Raw genomic sequence first — 17,450 nt, 5'->3', positions numbered from 1 at the left:
TTGGCCCCATCAGAATTAATAAGCAAACCCCTAACTTTGGAAAGAAAATAGGGAAGTTTAGTGTATTCTGATTCCATTCGTTGTCACTTCATGTATCATCCATCACTTCTATTATTTTGAGAAGTACAGTACAGATCCAAAATAAGTTTTCCATGAAAATGTCAGAAATATACCCAAGACTTTTAATATAAATAAATATACCAAAGCTTATGTGAATTTTACAGATGAGATGAACAGACGTATTTTATGGAGTCAGATAATAAATTTATTAATGGTGAATTTCTGGCTCCCTTGGAAACAACAGAACCAACTTTTAAATTAGTCCCAAACTCAAAGAACATTGTTTTGTTTAAAGACAAATATTTTGAGAATACAAGGAAGGCACTTATTCACAACATACAGACATTTAAAAACCTACACAAATTATAATAAATGGCATGAATTCCTGAACAGGCATTTAAAAAGTTAAAACAATATGCGTATCATTAGTTTCCAGTATGAAAACCATATGTAAGTTTTTGGTTACTAATAGCTTCATGTTTATTTTCACATTTATTTTACTGAACACAATATATTGTAATAATTTGTAAACAGATAAATATTTTTTTCTCTCTTAGCAGTCATTCAAAAGTTATCTGCACAAAAAAAAAAAAAGTTGTTTTGGCACCTTTCAACATAGTGTCCATGTAAACATTTCTTCCTTCTACACACATAGCCACCATCAAATTTCTGTAGCAAGTGCCCTTTGGTAAATCACTCATACATACATACATACATCAAATAAAAAAGCAGCTGAAGCATGGTGAAATTAATATCTTAGGCTACGAAATCTTGGTTTTCTTAGGCTAAGCATCGGTTGTTTGATGGTAGGTTTGTTCTCAAATAGCATTGCTTCATTTTCTGTAGTTGGAAATCTGTTCTGGTAGATCAAAGGGTATTCCTTCTGAAACTAGAAATCACAAAAGCAAAAATTAAAATATCAGACTCCACCAAAAACTCCAGCTGCGCAGGGCTTGAGCATGAATCACCTTGTAAGGATGCATACCAGCAGGAGGAGCAAGGCTATGAGCATGGAAAGTAACTCTGCTGTGACACTTGACCAAAGCTGTAGTCCCTTGTGCTTACAAGTTCACAACTGATAAACAATGAGTCAAATAGAAATTTTCTCAGGCACTTCATCTTCGGTTGAAATGAGAAAAGCTTCTAATCACATTTTATTCCCAAGGATTTTTAGCTGTTGTGACTGGAATAGCGCTGTGAGCAAACGCTGTACTGTTCTAACTGCCTAGATCTCCATTTGCAGTGACAGTCTGCAGTTGCTCCCCGTGTTGTTCATCAGCTGAGCAACAGTAATGCTGCATATTGTTTGAACAGCGTGACCAGCTTTCCGCCCCCAAGCAAGGCATGGTAGCCACCAATGTGAAGCCGCACTGTCCAGCCAGCATTGGTATCTATTCTGTTTATGCTTGGAAAGCTATCTTTCAAGAATCACAATTATGAGCGTTTTACCTAAATAGAAGTTAAGATTCAGCAGATTTTGAAGGTATTCTTTCAGGAAAGCTTACTACTTAAACAAGGGAGTTATTTTTCAGTTCCTGCAGATGTACATACAACTAAACAAAAATACCTGGCTTCAGAGATATGTTTTTGACATTTTGCCTGTTTCCTATGTAAGGAAGGAATAATGATACATACATCTATGCATCAGCCAAAGCTTTCTGCTGATTGACTCAGACGAGGGAAAATGACACCATTTGTAACTTTTGGTGTTGATACAAGTTGGACCTAACCCTCTAGTAAGCACCATGTATTTGGCTTCCCCCAATTCAAAGTATCAAAACTGAATAATCACTCAAAAAAGTTGTGATTTATCACACCACTACCTATCCCAGCACATATGGCAAGACTATAATGATATAGCTCTGCAAATTTTAAAAATAAATTTCGCTAACATGTGGCCCTTACAGTACAAGCTGCTTCTGGACTTTGGTGGGAACTCACCAAAAATTTAAGTATGTACTTCAAGTTTTACTATTAGAGGATTTTAGTTTATTTCCTTCCTCCCCACTTCACCTGCTTAAAGTGCTGCTGTGTATTGCTTCTTACTGCTTACTTACTGCAAGCTTTAATTGACTGTAATTAACTACTCTTCTTTACATGCAGGAAGTTTTAATGAACTTGGACAACAGTCCAGCCTTCATTTTTACAGAACCGGAAAGTTTTCACATCACCTATAAAAGTCAGTGTTGCAGAGGGTGGCGGAGGGGCCCCAAAAAGAAAGAAATGTGTTTGCTCTGAAAAGCTGCTTTTTCAAATTTGAGTCACAAGACTTGCTTAGGAGATTCTAGGACAAGTACTATACTATTCAATTGGTCAGAAATACTTGCCAAAGGTTTTCTGAAAAAGAAAAACCCCTCCAGTATTAAATCCTGCCAGAATTACTGTATTTTAGCTTTAGTATTAGGCCATAGAAGTACCAGATAATCTTGAGCAATATACATGTTACAAAACACAAAGCTAAGTCCACAGAAAAGAATGTTTCAAAATTGTGAACAGATAGAGCTTGACCTCTTAAAGCAAGAAATCACTGTTTTTAACACCCATTGATTTTAAGCCCACCTATGGCATTTTAATGGTAACTTGTATAGCCAGTGCACCACAAGAAACCATGCTATAATTCTATCATGTATTATTTAACAGAAAGCAGTATCTCGGAATAATTTTATACTGGTTGTAAAACATTGTTTGAACACCACTGCTGCCAAACAGCATCAAATGCTGTATTAGACACTGTCTTTAAAATCCCAATCAGAGCACACAATCAAAAAACATTGAACAGCTCTCTTCTACAAAACAAGCATTTCCCTCTATACAGTCTGCTCTTGTTCTGTACCAGGGTCTAGTGACTGAGATCCTTCCCTCACAAAGGCATTTTCAGAAGTAGATGAAATATCCACCAAGTTTCTCACCTGTTTTAACTTTTTCTTTTTGTCTTTCACAGACAAGTTTTTATCTTTGATAATGTTCTCCAAGAGCTCTGCCACTGCAGCTTGAGAGGTAGAAACCTTTTGTTCTTCAAACTCCTGAGGAGTTATTTGTTTGCAGTATGAGTATGTTGGCAATATGGCACAAATTTCTTCCTCTGGATATTTGCACTGAAACAAGAGTTGAAGTATGTACTGCATATATTCAGATGATTATGTGTTATTTCAGTAAGAAGGTACCTAACAAACATCCCCAAGCACACTAACTTACAGTGATGTCACAAGTTGCAATACATTATAACATAGCTAATATCTATGATTGCATCAACAGTTTAATAAAAGTTTGCATTCAAAACATAGTGGTTTTATTTGCAGTTTTCCCATCCCACCTTCAGAAGTAACAAATACTCTGCAATTAGCAAAGGAACTTAAACTTCTGTCATGCCACCAACCTGAGCCATCTTCATGTATTCTATGTGATCTTGCACTGCAACCTGGAGGTAAGTTGGTACTTTAAATATTTCTTGTTGGTGATCCATTAGAAATGAAACTAATCGTGTAGATAGTAGCTCATCAAGATCTACTTCTTCTGCACAGCATAGCACACATCGAGAAAAAGTCTGTATCATCTAGAAGTGTTTAGCAGATCATTAGTACGTGAAGTTGAGGGATTTGCCTTCTTTCCAGTCTACACAGTGGCACAATGAATTCTCCAATACCAACTTTCATTGCAATCTCTCTTGCCTGCACCGCTAGTCAAGAGAGGAGGAAAACTGATTATAATTTTTTCCTCATTGAAATAAAGTAACTTCTTATAACATTAGACTTGTACTTTTTAAAATTGAACAGTATTTTCAATTAAGAAATACATATTTTAAAGAGGTAATAATAAGAAAAAGTCTTCCGCTATAAAAAAGTGTACATCTTCAATTAGCCATCTTGAGGCAAGTGAGATGATAAAAAAACTGCAGAGCCAACCTAACCAAGATCTAATGCACACCAAGATCCAGCTTTAAAGAGCTTTAAAAAACCATGGTTTACAGCTTTCATATTTCCAGCTTTTAGCAGGCTTATTTTACATTAGCATGTAATTTGTTTTATCTAATCTTGTTTGACAATAATCTTTAGTCCTTCCAATGAAAGCTTCAGACCTTGAAGCTAGTTTTTAAAACTCACTAGGCAGAAACTTTACTTCTTTGGAACTGTTTTTGTCATAACTTCACATACACAAATGTTTAGCCCAAGAAAGCTTTTCTACAGACACTTTGTCAACACCTTTTAAGTTAAATGGCAGTTGGGTGAGAAATCAGACTAAACAATCATTTACATTCTTTTAAGAAATTATTTCCCTTCTCCTCCTGAAGTAAACAAAAGCAACAACAATATTTGAAATATATTAGGATGGAGACAAGAAAGTGCTTGCTTCAAGTCAGATTTTTGTAAATATCCTGGAGATGAAAAATCTGCCTGTTAAGCACTATTTAATTGCAATGAGACAAGAACCTCAAGCATGGAATACTGCTAGTATTCTCAGCATTACTTCAGCCATGTTCTTAATAGATACGCTGCACTCGTGATTCTCTTACCAAAGAACGTGTGCCCATTGCATCATGCAGTCGTGGCATATCAACATTTTCACTGATCCGAGAGATCATACGCATTAGGAGCTGAATCTTTCTACGATTTGGTGGTGGAAGCAATAAACAACATATCTGTAGTGCTTCAACAGCAATTCTTTCTAAATGAGGCTGAAGGAGATCTACAAGTTAATTGTAAAGACAGCTGCGATTAAGATTTGAACCAACTTTCAGGGTATTTTTATCTCTACAAGAAATTTAATTTTTTTCAATGATGATAATTTATGTTTCATACAAATCAGTTGTAACATAGTAAATGTTATGTGTCCTTTTTTTGTGTGGTCATCTTCAACTTGCTTCATTATGATAAACTGCAGGTACAATTAAGACCATAATACAATTAAGAAATGACACTAATGTTATTCCCAGAAGTATTTCCAGAAAATGTGTTTCAAAGACCAGAAAGAGACGTCTCCTCCAACAGGCAAGTCTGTGCAAATTCCCTGTCTCACTCTTAGACAGTATCTAGGATAGAATTACTTATCACTTACCTGAACAGAAAGGTGACATACTGACACATCAAGTTTAAGACTCCAAAGATACTACACGCTACTCTTTGTTAGCAGAGGTACAAAGGACTACCTTTAAACAGTGCAATTTAGCAACCAGAATTTTTTTTAAAAACCCACCAATCATGTTATATGCATATCAAAAAAAACTAGCAACAGTGCCAAAGATTAAGGAAGCAGAGATTAGTTAGTCAACACAATAAGCCAATACAACATGCTTTAGAAAGCCACCTTACTTTGCGTGCCAGTCAACATATAAGAAGAGTGAGTGAAAGAGTGTTCTGAGAGTTCTATGGTACTTTTGCAGAGTCTCTTTTTGATGGTGGTATCAGAAGCCTCAGTCCTGATGTCCACTGAAGAAGCCACACCAGAGGTATTTGGTTTTCCTTGCCCACAAAGTTGAGACCTTGGCTTTACTGTGATTTCAGCAACTGGTATATTAATGCTAGCACAACTTTTGGAGCTCCTCTTGCCAAGTAAGCTGAGAGATCTGCATACTTGCTTTGACCTGTGATTTTCGTTAAACAGCTCTTTATCCGCAAGAGTTGAGGCAGATACTCTCTTGATGCCACGGGTTTGTATTTGACATGTGTTATCAAAACCAAGCTCCAATACAGAATTAGCTTTAGGCTCATACGTTAGTGATTGTTTTCCATTTCTTGTGCCCAGGATGGTGTTCACATCCCTTTGCCTGAGAGAATCAGATTCTCCTTTATTACATACACTTGAGGCAGTATCTCCAATTCTTTCCAAAGAGTAACACCTTGTCCTAAATTTTAGGGGTGGATCTTGTTCATTCTTGAAACCTGAAAGATTTTGACAACTTCCTCCTATTAAATTATCAGCACTACCTTGTTTACATGTCAGTTTACATTGCTGCAATTTCTTTGCACATTGTTTTTGAATAATTAGCTCTTCTGAAAAGGACTTCCTGGAAGCTTCATATTCCTTCTTTTTTTTGTCAGGCTCTTTGCGAAGTAGGCTTAGAAGAAGACATTCTGTTGACTTGAAAGAGTTCAAGTGAAGAATTTTTGAAGGTTGTGGGTCACATTTCTCATCTGGGACAGAATGTTTTCCACTGCATATATCTGGAATTGTGATGTAGCCACACATAACTATCAGGAAATGAAATATAAGTTAAGATGCAAGTGGTATGAAAATGAACAAGTTCAGAAAGAAATAAAGTTGCATTAAGAAAAATTTAGCTCAGTTCAAAAGCAATCTAACAAGGTAATTGCAACCAACATGCAAGAATAAAGAAAGTTAACACACTGCAATAGCAAGGAACAGACAGGAACGAGCACATATTTTTAAATTATGGTTATTGCATATTTAGAATGTTAGCTCAAACAGCAATTTATATAGGATATTATGAGACAGAACTGCATTCAATTAATACTGTAAATCAGAATGATAGCATTGATGATCCTCAGATTCAAGCTGCCATACAGATTAGGGGGTCAAGATCTACTCAATTACAGATTTGTTCCCCAGTTGATATAAACTTACAGCTTGCACTGATTATTTCTAAATTCATACATACCTAAAATATTAACAAAAAGTTCATAGTATTCAAAAGTCAGTAATGGTTCAGGAAGATTGAGAAAGTAATCAGCAACCATTCTGAATACATCCCGTTCAAACCCACTGTAAGTTGGTTGGCTCATGTCATTATTTCTAGGCCCTAAAAAGAGACGAAGAAAGAAAAGTCACACAAAAAAAGGTCACAATTCCATTACAAAAGAAATTTAAAAAAAAAAAAATCAGTGTAAGTTTATTCTTGTAGAAATTACTGTTTATCATGTCAGCAATATACAAATATTTTGTTTAGTTCAGCACTGTACCATTTGTAAGCAAAAACAGTGTAAAATATTCTGTGTAGCCACTGAGGAGTTGTGCTCAGTTTCAACAAGCTGTTCTACACCAAGAAAATAAATGAAAACTCATTTATGCCCCTTATAGGTTCCTCAGCAAAATAATAAACAAACTTTTAGTATTTTCCTTCATTTCCAAACTACAGTAATCCCAGTTCTCCCACAGGGAGCTCTAGCTTCTAGATCAAGAAGCTACTCGTGCTATAGCCAACTTTGAAGAATGGGCAAGTTGAGAAGCCAGCCAATATATAAATGTTGCTTTGTGAATAGGCCACGCAGAGCTGGTCAGTGTCTTCCCTTTGTGAGGACGTCCTCTTTTCAACTCCTGTATTCAAATGGTTCACCAAGAGAAAGTTCTGTTCACCACTACTCCCATGGTGAATCACAGCTACCTACAACTAATTTTCTTCACAAGTGGGCAGATGAGCATTCCTATAATCTAAGGGATCTGGTTAATAAACTTTGCCCATGTTGCTACAGACAAGAAGAAGAATGAATGAAAGGGGTCACGGTACAAATAAAATTTGACATTGTGTAGATCTTTTAACCCTAACATTATCATACTCCACTGAACTCCTACAAATGAAATAAGCTACCTTACAAAGCCAATTCTAATGAATTAGGAAATAGCAGTTTTAATTACACATAGAACCAGGGAAAACTTAACTTTTGATATGATCAAACTTTATAATCACATTACCACACACTACACTAAAAATACAGTAGAGTAGTATTCCCCTGCCAGTGTAAGTATTTTTAGTTTTCACTGTGCAAATAACTACTGCCTTAATCATTTGGTTACAGTATAGCTAGCAGATGCAGAGATAAAATCTCCACTTGAACTAATTCACTCAAATTAGAAATTGAGAATTCAAAAAACCAGAAAGCTTGCTTGTAGCTTTTGTCTCATGAATACAAAGACCTATTAGTTCTAACTACAGGACTGACGGGGGAATTAAGGTATTGAAATGCTCAAAGACTAGTGCTCAACTATATTTTCCACTTTGATTTAAATCCATTCACCAAGCTCTTCCCTGTCCTGCTTTTCCCAATAGTGCTCTTCATGTAAAAGGCTCTATGTTTTTGGGAATGCTGTTGAAGAAAAAAAAAAAGGGTCATTTTCACAAGAGCATATGCTGCAAACTGAACTTCTGAAGCCACACTAACCCTGCATGGACCCCTGCCACAGTTCCACTGAGCAGCCAGAGATATACGCAGATGTGTAAACACACACCATCCAACCACGTTATAGCTAGTACAGCTTTGAGGGGAGCTAACGAAGGAGATTGCAAAGAATAGCGGCAAGAGTTAAACAGCAGGGCAAGCACACATATAAAAAGAACTCATCATCTCTGATTTAATTTGAGAAGCACTCATCTAACTCTAGCATACCCTGTTAGCCATTTAAACAGGGAGTTTTATAAAAAAAAAAAAAAGAAAAAAAAGAAAAAAGTCAGTCTAATTGTTCTCTGCTTCTCCAGAATCTTTTCAAAGCCTGCTTCATAAAGATGCAAAGCTTCCATAATCATGATCTGTATGCGTTTGTAACAATTTCAAACACATCTGACTAAGGAAGCCCCCAAGACAGTTAGATTCTGTGAAGTTTCATACAAATCAGTGGCACTGTAAATGAGAAAGACTACTCATACCACACAGGTCTGCTACAGAACATGATGAAGAGCAAAACTACTCCTTTATTAGCAAGAGAATCCACATCAGAGTGAGCCATTAGAAACTGAACTTCATTAGGTTCACTGTGAAAGTACTTCCCCCCCGCCCGCAACGTGTGAAAACCCGTGTTAATTGTATTACTCCACAGTAAGTACTTTGCCAGTAGTTCCAAGGCAGCTGCTGAAGTACACATAACAGTGATGCCTTAGGTAACTGATTCTTCTTTTCTGAAGTTCAAGATTTAACATCATGCTATTCTAAATTTTCCATTTAAGCAAATACACAGAGAAAACAAACCAGAAGCACTGAGTTTTCTGTAAGTTGTAACCACTTTCAGTTTTGCTGCTTGATATTTCATACATTAACACCAAAGTAAGAGGTGAGTGCAGACTGACTCTCAGTCTGCGGACAATGTAAGTTCAGTTGTCACAAGACACATTTAACAGCTAAAATGTCTGACTTTAAAAATCCTTCCCATCTACTAGGCAGCGATTTGTAAGACATAAAAGGCCTTCATTTTCCACAGCTGAACCGTAACTATATAAGGTGTCTTACGGGGTTTTAAGCATAAGCTTTTTCTAAAGACCATTTGGAGAAAAAGTTTGGGAGCAGATAAGGAGGTACCAGAGGAGCTATACTCCAAGTCCAGGATCCAGGAACAAATGAGCAGAACTCTTCCTTCTATTGTCATGACAAATTTAGTAGACTATAAACCTGACTATATGAGCATACTTTTATCTCAAACCCTTTGCAAAATTTTGTTTGATTTCTTCTAAGACAAATACAAAACTAACTTGTTTTCTGTGAATTGGCCTCCCAGTTTAATATGAAATGCAGGAACTGTTTTAGTCCAGCTCAAAGCCAGTAACTGGAAAAGGAAAGTCCCTTCACTCCTGAAAAACTGCATTAGAAGAAACCACATGCAGGTTTTGCCCAACTACTCAAGTTTTCTTCCTGCCTGACTCCTTGTTAATAGGAATTATTTTTGTAAAAAACAGTCCTTAGCTTTTTCATGGCCTTGGACAGCATGCTTCCACTGAAAGCTTACAGAGTTTAATTCATTCTCCTGTACATTTCATGGATTAAGGAACACTGAAGCCCCTCTTCTTCCATCAATTTAATCTGTTCACGTTGCCAAAAATTCATATGCAGAATCAGCATAAATGCAGCCTAAAACCAGGATAACTAGCTAGACTACTAAAGGACTGATATCTTTGTTACCTGAAATCTAACATCTTTAACATGTGTTAACTTTTTTTAGGTTACATTTCTGTGCAATAATTTGATATGGATTGCTGTCATTGCTTCTTAGCATATCAAGGCACTTAGATTATTTGAATTTCCAAAATGAAACATCACAATTAAGGTTAACATGCAAGTATATTTCACTTTCAACTCAAAATAGGTTTCTGGAGCTTAGAAGCTATTCAGTGACTTACAGTATGCAAGGCATTTCATAGCTGACAACACCCAGTGCGGGAGGTCTTCTAAAACAAACAAACAAGTACATTATTTATACATAAGCCCAAAGACTTAATAACTAATACAAATAAAGGCACACATGTATTAAACAATACCTCAAATAAAAAGATCAAATTTAAAACTAAATATTGCTACACATGTAATTTAAAAGTAAATGCAACATACCTACAAAACCTTCTAGACAGATATACTGAACTGTATTGTAGTTTGGGGAAAAAAGTGTAAAAGACAGACTATGAAACATATTACTTTAATTATTATTTATTGTGTGTTGTGATTACACCACACAGAATCTTTAAACAAAACCAGAAAAAAAAAATCTTACCTGATTTATTCTGCAAAATAACAACACCATGTTTGCTCGTGTTAGTCATGTTGTATATGACATACTCAGGAACTATCTGTGTTGGCTGCAAAACTTCTTCCAAAGTTGGGAGGCCTAAAATGGTTTGCAAACTGTGGGGAGTAACAAAGCAGATGTTTTCTAAAAGGTTTGCTAGTAATGAATGAAAACAAGTTCTTTCCATATCTATTCAAACAACAGTTACTTGATAAGCTAGTTTGCTGTTTAATAAGTTCTCACTTCCAGAAGGACACTTTGCGGATGCACTTTTTACTGGGACAAACACCAAAAGTCAGTCAGAAAGAGCACCTGTGGTACTTAAAATATACTTCAACACCAGCAACAATAAATTTCAATACATTTCTTAAATGCAAGAATCCAATGTTAGTAAGTACATGAGAAACCATATGTAAACAATACTTAGTAAAACATTAAACTTAAAATGTAATTTTAAAAATTTCAAAAAAGTTGCAAGCCAAAAGCTTGATTGGGCCATTACATACCCAAAGCACGTCTACGAGAAGGTGTTTTTTATAATGTATTACTTACTGGATTAGAATGATATTTCTCCAAGTTTCTTGCACATATTCCTGGCTTATTTCCTTCCTATGCAGTGTGTCTTCCTTGTTTTCTTCTATTATATCAGGTTTTGGCTTTTCCAAATTTTCCTGAAAATGAGTGGTTTATACTGTGAGATAAACAAGCCTCTTAAAATAATTCAAAGTTAAGTAAAAATTGTTCTCAGAAGTATAGGGCATTCTGTGGAACATAAAATTCCAAAACATGATCCATGGAGTAACCCTAATAGTCTCAGCACTGAAATGTAAGCATACCCAATCTAAAAAGCAAAAGCGGACACTATGAAAGAAGACCTGATCAACTCAGAAGTCAGCAATTTAAAAGGTAGAAGCACATCAAATCCAAATGTATTAGTAAGCAAAGTATTCTCCTTTAGTATCACAATCTAAATTCAGAAAGTATGCACACACACACAAATCTCAAAAGAATAAAGGGCCAAACACTCACATTCAATCTTTTTCAAAAAGTAAGCAGAACAGTTAAATAATTTGTGCCTTTTATTTGTCCTAAACAAAAAAATATGTTAAATTTCAACAAGGACACATTGTCCAGATCATTTCTAGGACTCCACCTTCCAGCCCTCCCAATACTTTAAAATACTGTAGCAGAGACAATTTTGCACCGAGGAGACAAAACAAAATAATCCGAAAGAAAACAAAAACCCTCCCATACCAATGACCTAAGATGCTCAATTGCTGACACATATATACACAATTAAAACTCTATGTAATCTCAGATCATATTGATGTAAAATTAGCCCTATACTGGAATGAGGGCGTGTGTGCGTCAAATGACCCTTCTTTCTCATTAAGTAACATGGCTGCATTAATAACTCTACCCCCCATTTATATTCCCAACAAACTATTGCCAGTAAGTTTAGAAAAAACAGCTTCATATAGTTTTAAGAGCGTAATTTCTTCTGTCAAATGCATAATCCCTTTCACTTGCTGCCAGCATTTCAAAAATGCCATGTTACAGTTACAGCTATGATTTTACATGTATATATTTTGTTTGAATATTAACAAGTTATTTAACAAAACCTCTTTTTGTACATTGAGGAGAAACAGCACAGGTCACCAAGACACTTTATTATAAAATATAGCTGTGTCTTTCTATTATGCCTATATAAATGTTCTATTTCACTGTCTAGAAGAACCTACCGATTTATTTCTTAAGGTAGAAGGAAAGATGACACAACAAAACAGTGTCACTAAAAGATGATTGCTTCTAGTTTTATTTTTTTAAAGAATAAAGAAAATACATGGCAACTGTAATTATGTAAGAAACACAAGTTATTACCAGAGACTGTAGTAACTCATGTTTTTTAAAAGTTCTCCTGGATATATGTGGCAGTTTAAAAAGTCTTTCTTTCTCTCTAGAGAAGTTTTCCAAGTTCTCTTTTGGTGGACATGAGCTTGGTAGAGGTTTAACTGGAGATGTTGAAGGAAATCTGTAATGAGCAAGAGAGACGTTAAATACATTTAGAATATATTAGAAATGTAAGAAGTCGCTTAACCAAAACCACACCCTATCAGTGTGATTCCATAAGATTCTGAAAAGATTCAGGAAATTAAGAAGAAAAATGCTGAAATTTTCTCTTTAGAACGTTGTTTAACATTATCATATTATAAATTAGCTTTGGGCTACTTTTCTCGATTCCAAAGTCAAGTGGAAGATACACAGATATTTATACAGCACTGAAAGCAGAATTTGAGAAGTGAGGGCCATTAATACCTTTAATTTAAGAACTTAGGAAAGACTGTTTCCCACTTAGACTTTCTGTAAAACGTACAAGAGAAGTAAACACAGGACTGGTAGCACAGCATGGTGCTACTACAATAAATTTTCCTCGGCTCCCCTCCAAAGCACTTGAGCATAGCACACATGCCAGTGAAAAACTTCACTAGACATTAGCATGGAAACAGCCTTCAGCCTACGGGATGTATGGTCTATACTGCAAGTCAGAGTAAAGTAAAACAGTGAGTGGAGTAAAATGGTGCTAATAATTAATTTTTGGCCCAACTTTTGGCTCAACCCGAAGCAAGATGTTTTTGAGAATCTCAGCATTAAGATTTTTCAATAAAGTTCTCAACCTGAAGAGCTCTGTTAACTGGTCTTCATTTCAGTACCTGTATAGTGCACCATTGTCTTCTAAATTTTCAGATCCCCATCTCCCTTTTATATCTTCAATTACATGATTCTTGAGAAACTTTCTTAATAACTGAACAGTCTGCTGCCTAGTAACTTCAGGACCAAAGTTACTGTTATCCCTTAGTACTTCATGGAGCCAGTCTACAGCTTCTGATGCAGTAAAACAACTTCCATGTTTTTTGAAATGTTGCCTGTGTTTCCTTAATGGCATGCCTGCTCGGAAATATTTTGTAATTTCATTCCACTGGATGGGAAACAAAACAGGAAAGAATGTAAGATTAAAGCCTGAAGTTCATCATTGTAAGTATCAATTAAAACAATATTATATTAGTTAAGTATATAAATGAAATCACAATATTAATACTAACAAATATTGATAGTTATACTAAATAACTTAGTAGTATTAACATAGAAACATTAAAGTTCAGATTAAAAAATACATCAACATTTCATTTAGGTTTTTATCTCATTCTTCTGTTACTGAAAATAAGGTTAGAGCGTCACAAACATAACGAGCTTTATTGACCCGGTCTGCACATGCCTAGCATTTACACCAACTCAGTTTCCTGAGGCACTGTCTAACCACAGCCTTCAGATTTGGAGCAGCTCTCAGATGTGAGATGAATCCAGCTGTCAGAGTACATAAACACCAGTTTTAAATTTTAAAGTATTTTCTTCCCTTCCTATTTACTCGCACAAAATTAGATGACACGCTATAATTAGCAGGCTCCTCTTACTAAGCTGTCGCCCGGTTTTCGAGGAGCAAGGCGCTGCCACCGCCGCAGGCCCTGCCCGGGGAGGGTCGCAGGGCGCCGGACGCTGCGTGACAGCGGTCGCGGGGGGCCGAGCCACCTCCTGCCCCACAGCGCCCAGGCTTCCACGCGTTGCATTCAGACTGCAGCCAGCGCGGTCACCCCGAAAGCCCAACGGCCGCACGCTGCTCCGGGCACGCCAGAAATTTACCTGAGGGCGGGGGCCCCGAAGGGTTAATATTAATTTGTGCTTTACCCGTGAGGCAGAGGCCCGGGCGCCGAGGCAACCGCCGACTTTCCCCCTCCCGCCCCACCGACCCCGCCGCCAGGCTGCCCCGGCCGGCTCCGCACCCCCGGCCCGGCGTCCTCACCAGCTTGGTGGCGCGGTATGGCCCCGGGGCGGCCGGCCGGCTCTCCATGTCGCTCGGCGTGGCCCCTCCGGCCGCCGGGGTGGGCGGCAGCCACCGCGCCCCCCCCGCCAAGCGGCCTAACGGCCGCACCGCGGTTTGAATTCGCTGCGCGAGCCGCTCGCGGAAGCGGATTGGGCGAGCCGAGCGGGCACGTGCCGCCTCACGTGACGCGGGCGCTGGCGACCTGAGGGGAAGGGCCGGGAGGTGAGGGAGGAGGTGCGTTGTGGGCCCGATGGCCGAATGGGTCCTCCCCACAGGAAGATAAACATTTCCCAAGCAGCCGCAGAGCTACCGGGGCATTCGTCAGGCCTTTACAGATGGACGCTTTAATTAACTGTTTTCTCCCTGCAACATCGACTGAGCTAAGCTGTCCCTCAGGGGGCCAAGCCACTTCATACTGCTCGGCCTTGCCTGCTGGCAGCAGTGTCAGCCTGCACGGGAGTTGCTCAGGTGATGGCTGTTCCTCTCAGCCGAGGGCCAAAATACTTGCCTTACCTGCAGGCATGGAGTAGCAGAGTGTGGTAGAAGCCACGTACAGGCACATAAAACAGCCACAGGTCAGTCCTCAGAAACTCACCTTGGTTATTTGTTAAGATGAGGGAGAAAAAGCCAACTCATGTTACATGACTTAACTTGGTTTTCAGAGCATTTTCACAGGCAACACTTCAAGAGGCAGGTGTGGCTTACACACTTCTTGGGTCCTGTGAGACTAGCACGTAGCTTACACACAACTGCCTGAACACATATGCTAGCTGCTTTCAGAAGAAGGCACATTCTTTCAACTACCCTGTCACACCCTGTTGATGTCCTGCAGATACAGGTATAACAGAGACCCTCCCCCCCCCCCCCCCCCCCAAACAAAACAAAAAACCCAAAAAACAAGAAAACAAACCAAAACCCAAACAACGCAAAGCACCAGCAAACAACCTAACAAACATTGCAACATAGCTTTTACAGGGTTTTTTTGTTGGTTTTTTTTTTTTTTTTTTTAAGGCATTCTCTTTCTGAGGGCCTGTAGACCAAGTATACTTGTAACCTGAGAGCTATAAATACCTTGTGAGTGTTTTATCTCATCTTGACATAGCCATCCATTGCTCAGACATTTTAGGCTCATCACTTAAACTTCTTTTATAGTCAACAAAGACAGACAAATACCTCAGACACTTTTATAAGAAGAGATAAAATCACCACTGCTGTGAGAAAACACACAAGCATAACAAGTGGATTTAAGCAATAAGACCCAAAGCTGCAACCCAGGAAAAAAAAAAAAGAAATAGATAGCCGAAGCACCAAAACATGCAGCAACCTAGGTAGTGCCTCCCAGCACACCCAGGACTAGAGCAGCACTGAGGAAACCAATTTCTCAACAAAGTACTCTCTTAAGGAAGGGATGGCTATTCTGCTTTTATGTGCTTAACAAATGAGTTGCAGGAGCCAGTCAAAGCTGTCTCCTAATAACTTCTGTCAGATCTGTGAGCTGTAGCACTTGCTGGTAAGCCAGCAGTTGTTCAATTAATGCATCAGTATAGCAAACAATTCAAAATTCAGTGAAGCTGTGTTATTTCACTTACATTTTGCATCTGATTAGAAGAAGAAAGATGTGGATACTCTCACTGGATTCAAAACTTTAGAGATACTCTTCATCACTTATATATGTCAACAACTCACCTCCTGTTTTCCTTTCTAACAAAATTGCTTGATGAGTGGTTGCCAAGATAGAAAGTGGTATTGATTTTTCCAATGACCCAGGCTTTAAACCTGTTCAAGAGTATAAATCAATTTACTGATTATCTTAGGGAAATCTCCACGACTAAAACCTGCAGAAAGTGATGACTACAGCTGTTCCACTATGGATTACTTCCCGTACTCTCTCTCTCAGGTCATTAAAAAAAAATATAACGCTTGATGTATTTGCATTCAACCTACTGCCTATAGATGATCTGCATTTTGTAAAACTTCATATCTTAGATCAAGTAAAGAGATTTTAGGGACATGTCTAGCAAATACAGTAAAAGTGATAACTGGAATAGTCTGGGAAACGTGACGGTCCATCTTTTTCATACTAGTGTAAGCAGTGTTACACTCTTGTAGTCTAGGGTGTTTTAATTAATTTCCTGGGAGACAAAAACTAGAGCTCTTCCTGCTTTTACAATTCAATTTCAAGTCTACTCTTGCTTGTAGTTTTCCCTACTTAAAGAAAAATGACTACACAGAGGCAGGTGTTCTGTATTTTTATCACTACACAGTCGTGAATAGATACAACCAACTGGAAATATAAGGAGTGTTTTAAAATGATTGGAGAGTACCTTCAGGTCACTAAAAATATTCTTAGAGCCAGTTTTATGGCTTTACAATGAGATTTCCTTATCTTTCAGTGTTTTTCTTTTTTTAATTCTCATTAGAGAATACGAAATACCTAGTGCATACCTGTACAAATACCAACCCAGCTTAGCTATAGGAGGGCATCAGTCTAACTCTTCACATAAAAAGTTCTGCAAAACACATGAGCGAAAGTAATGGAAAAAGTGTTATTTTCTGTTTCACCTTTATAATTGTTTGATAATGGTGCCTGCTACTAGTAACAGTAGAAGGTAAATAGAGATTGATAGAGTTCATTTAAAATATCAAGGTTGTGTCTGTCCCTCTGGATTGTTTTTCACTGTCTGTGTTACTAAACAGAAGAAGAGGTGTGCACTGTATATGCTGTAGGTCTTTGTTTTACTTGTTTTAGACATAGGAATAAAGCTAACTGGAAGTACTTAATATTGGTCTCCTGATGTTTAGTGCAGCTGAATTAACATTCTTGCCCTTAGGTTCAAATAGAGAGTGATTTTAAAACATAAGGGAATAGATTGTGGAGGCTGCTAGTGATAACAAGCTTTCTGTATTTGTCATTAAGGAATACAAATACATATACTTTTACAAATACATATTCCACTTGGTTTGGAGGATGATGCTGTAAATGGGCCATTCTTCCCCTTGGAACTATTGCAGTGACCAGAGACTTAGAGCCTTGGCAGGACTTGGTGTGCTAGCCCTGCGCGGACTGCATTCTTTG

The 17,450-nt window shown here is 37.7% G+C and overlaps 1 protein-coding gene across 6 annotated transcripts; it reads right to left on the bottom strand.

Moving 5' to 3' along the window:
• Positions 1–237: 237 nt before the first annotated feature.
• On the bottom strand, positions 238–15,500 carry DEPDC1 (DEP domain containing 1). Of its 6 annotated transcripts, none has more exons than XM_087732193.1 (12): positions 15,446–15,500; positions 13,209–13,474; positions 12,379–12,529; positions 11,050–11,168; positions 10,483–10,613; positions 10,115–10,162; positions 6,674–6,814; positions 5,367–6,245; positions 4,571–4,743; positions 3,437–3,613; positions 2,970–3,155; positions 238–949 (listed from the first exon to the last, which is right to left on the bottom strand). In XM_087732193.1, the coding sequence occupies exons 2-12, from the start codon at positions 13,439–13,441 to the stop codon at positions 809–811; spliced, it is 2,379 nt and encodes a 792-aa protein (XP_087588319.1). In that variant the 5' UTR covers positions 13,442–13,474; positions 15,446–15,500; the 3' UTR covers positions 238–808. The 6 variants fall into 6 exon arrangements, with proteins under 6 accessions (XP_087588319.1, XP_087588316.1, XP_087588318.1 ...); XM_087732190.1 differs by lacking the exon at positions 15,446–15,500 and adding an exon at positions 14,354–14,491; XM_087732192.1 differs by lacking the exon at positions 15,446–15,500 and adding an exon at positions 14,354–14,491 and having other exon boundaries at positions 5,367–6,218.
• Positions 15,501–17,450: the final 1,950 nt, after the last annotated feature.

The sequence above is a fragment of the Nipponia nippon genome, unplaced genomic scaffold (assembly GCF_047370975.1).
Source record: "Nipponia nippon isolate SJK-2023a ecotype South Korea unplaced genomic scaffold, ASM4737097v1 scaffold_5, whole genome shotgun sequence".
NCBI lineage: Eukaryota > Metazoa > Chordata > Aves > Pelecaniformes > Threskiornithidae > Nipponia > Nipponia nippon.
This window is presented reverse-complemented; position numbering and strand designations above follow the sequence as displayed.

Bases quoted from the DNA above. Each gene is read 5' to 3' on its own strand.
- DEPDC1 (XM_087732190.1), bottom strand. From the start codon at position 14,401: ATGGAGAGCCGGCCGGCCGCCCCGGGGCCATACCGCGCCACCAAGCTG. The intron at 6,246-6,673 runs GTATGTATGAAT...ATTTCCTGATAG, and splicing joins ACTTTTTGTTAATATTTTAG to TTATGTGTGGCTACATCACA. The intron at 3,156-3,436 runs GTTGGTGGCATG...CTCTTGTTTCAG, and splicing joins AATACATGAAGATGGCTCAG to TGCAAATATCCAGAGGAAGA.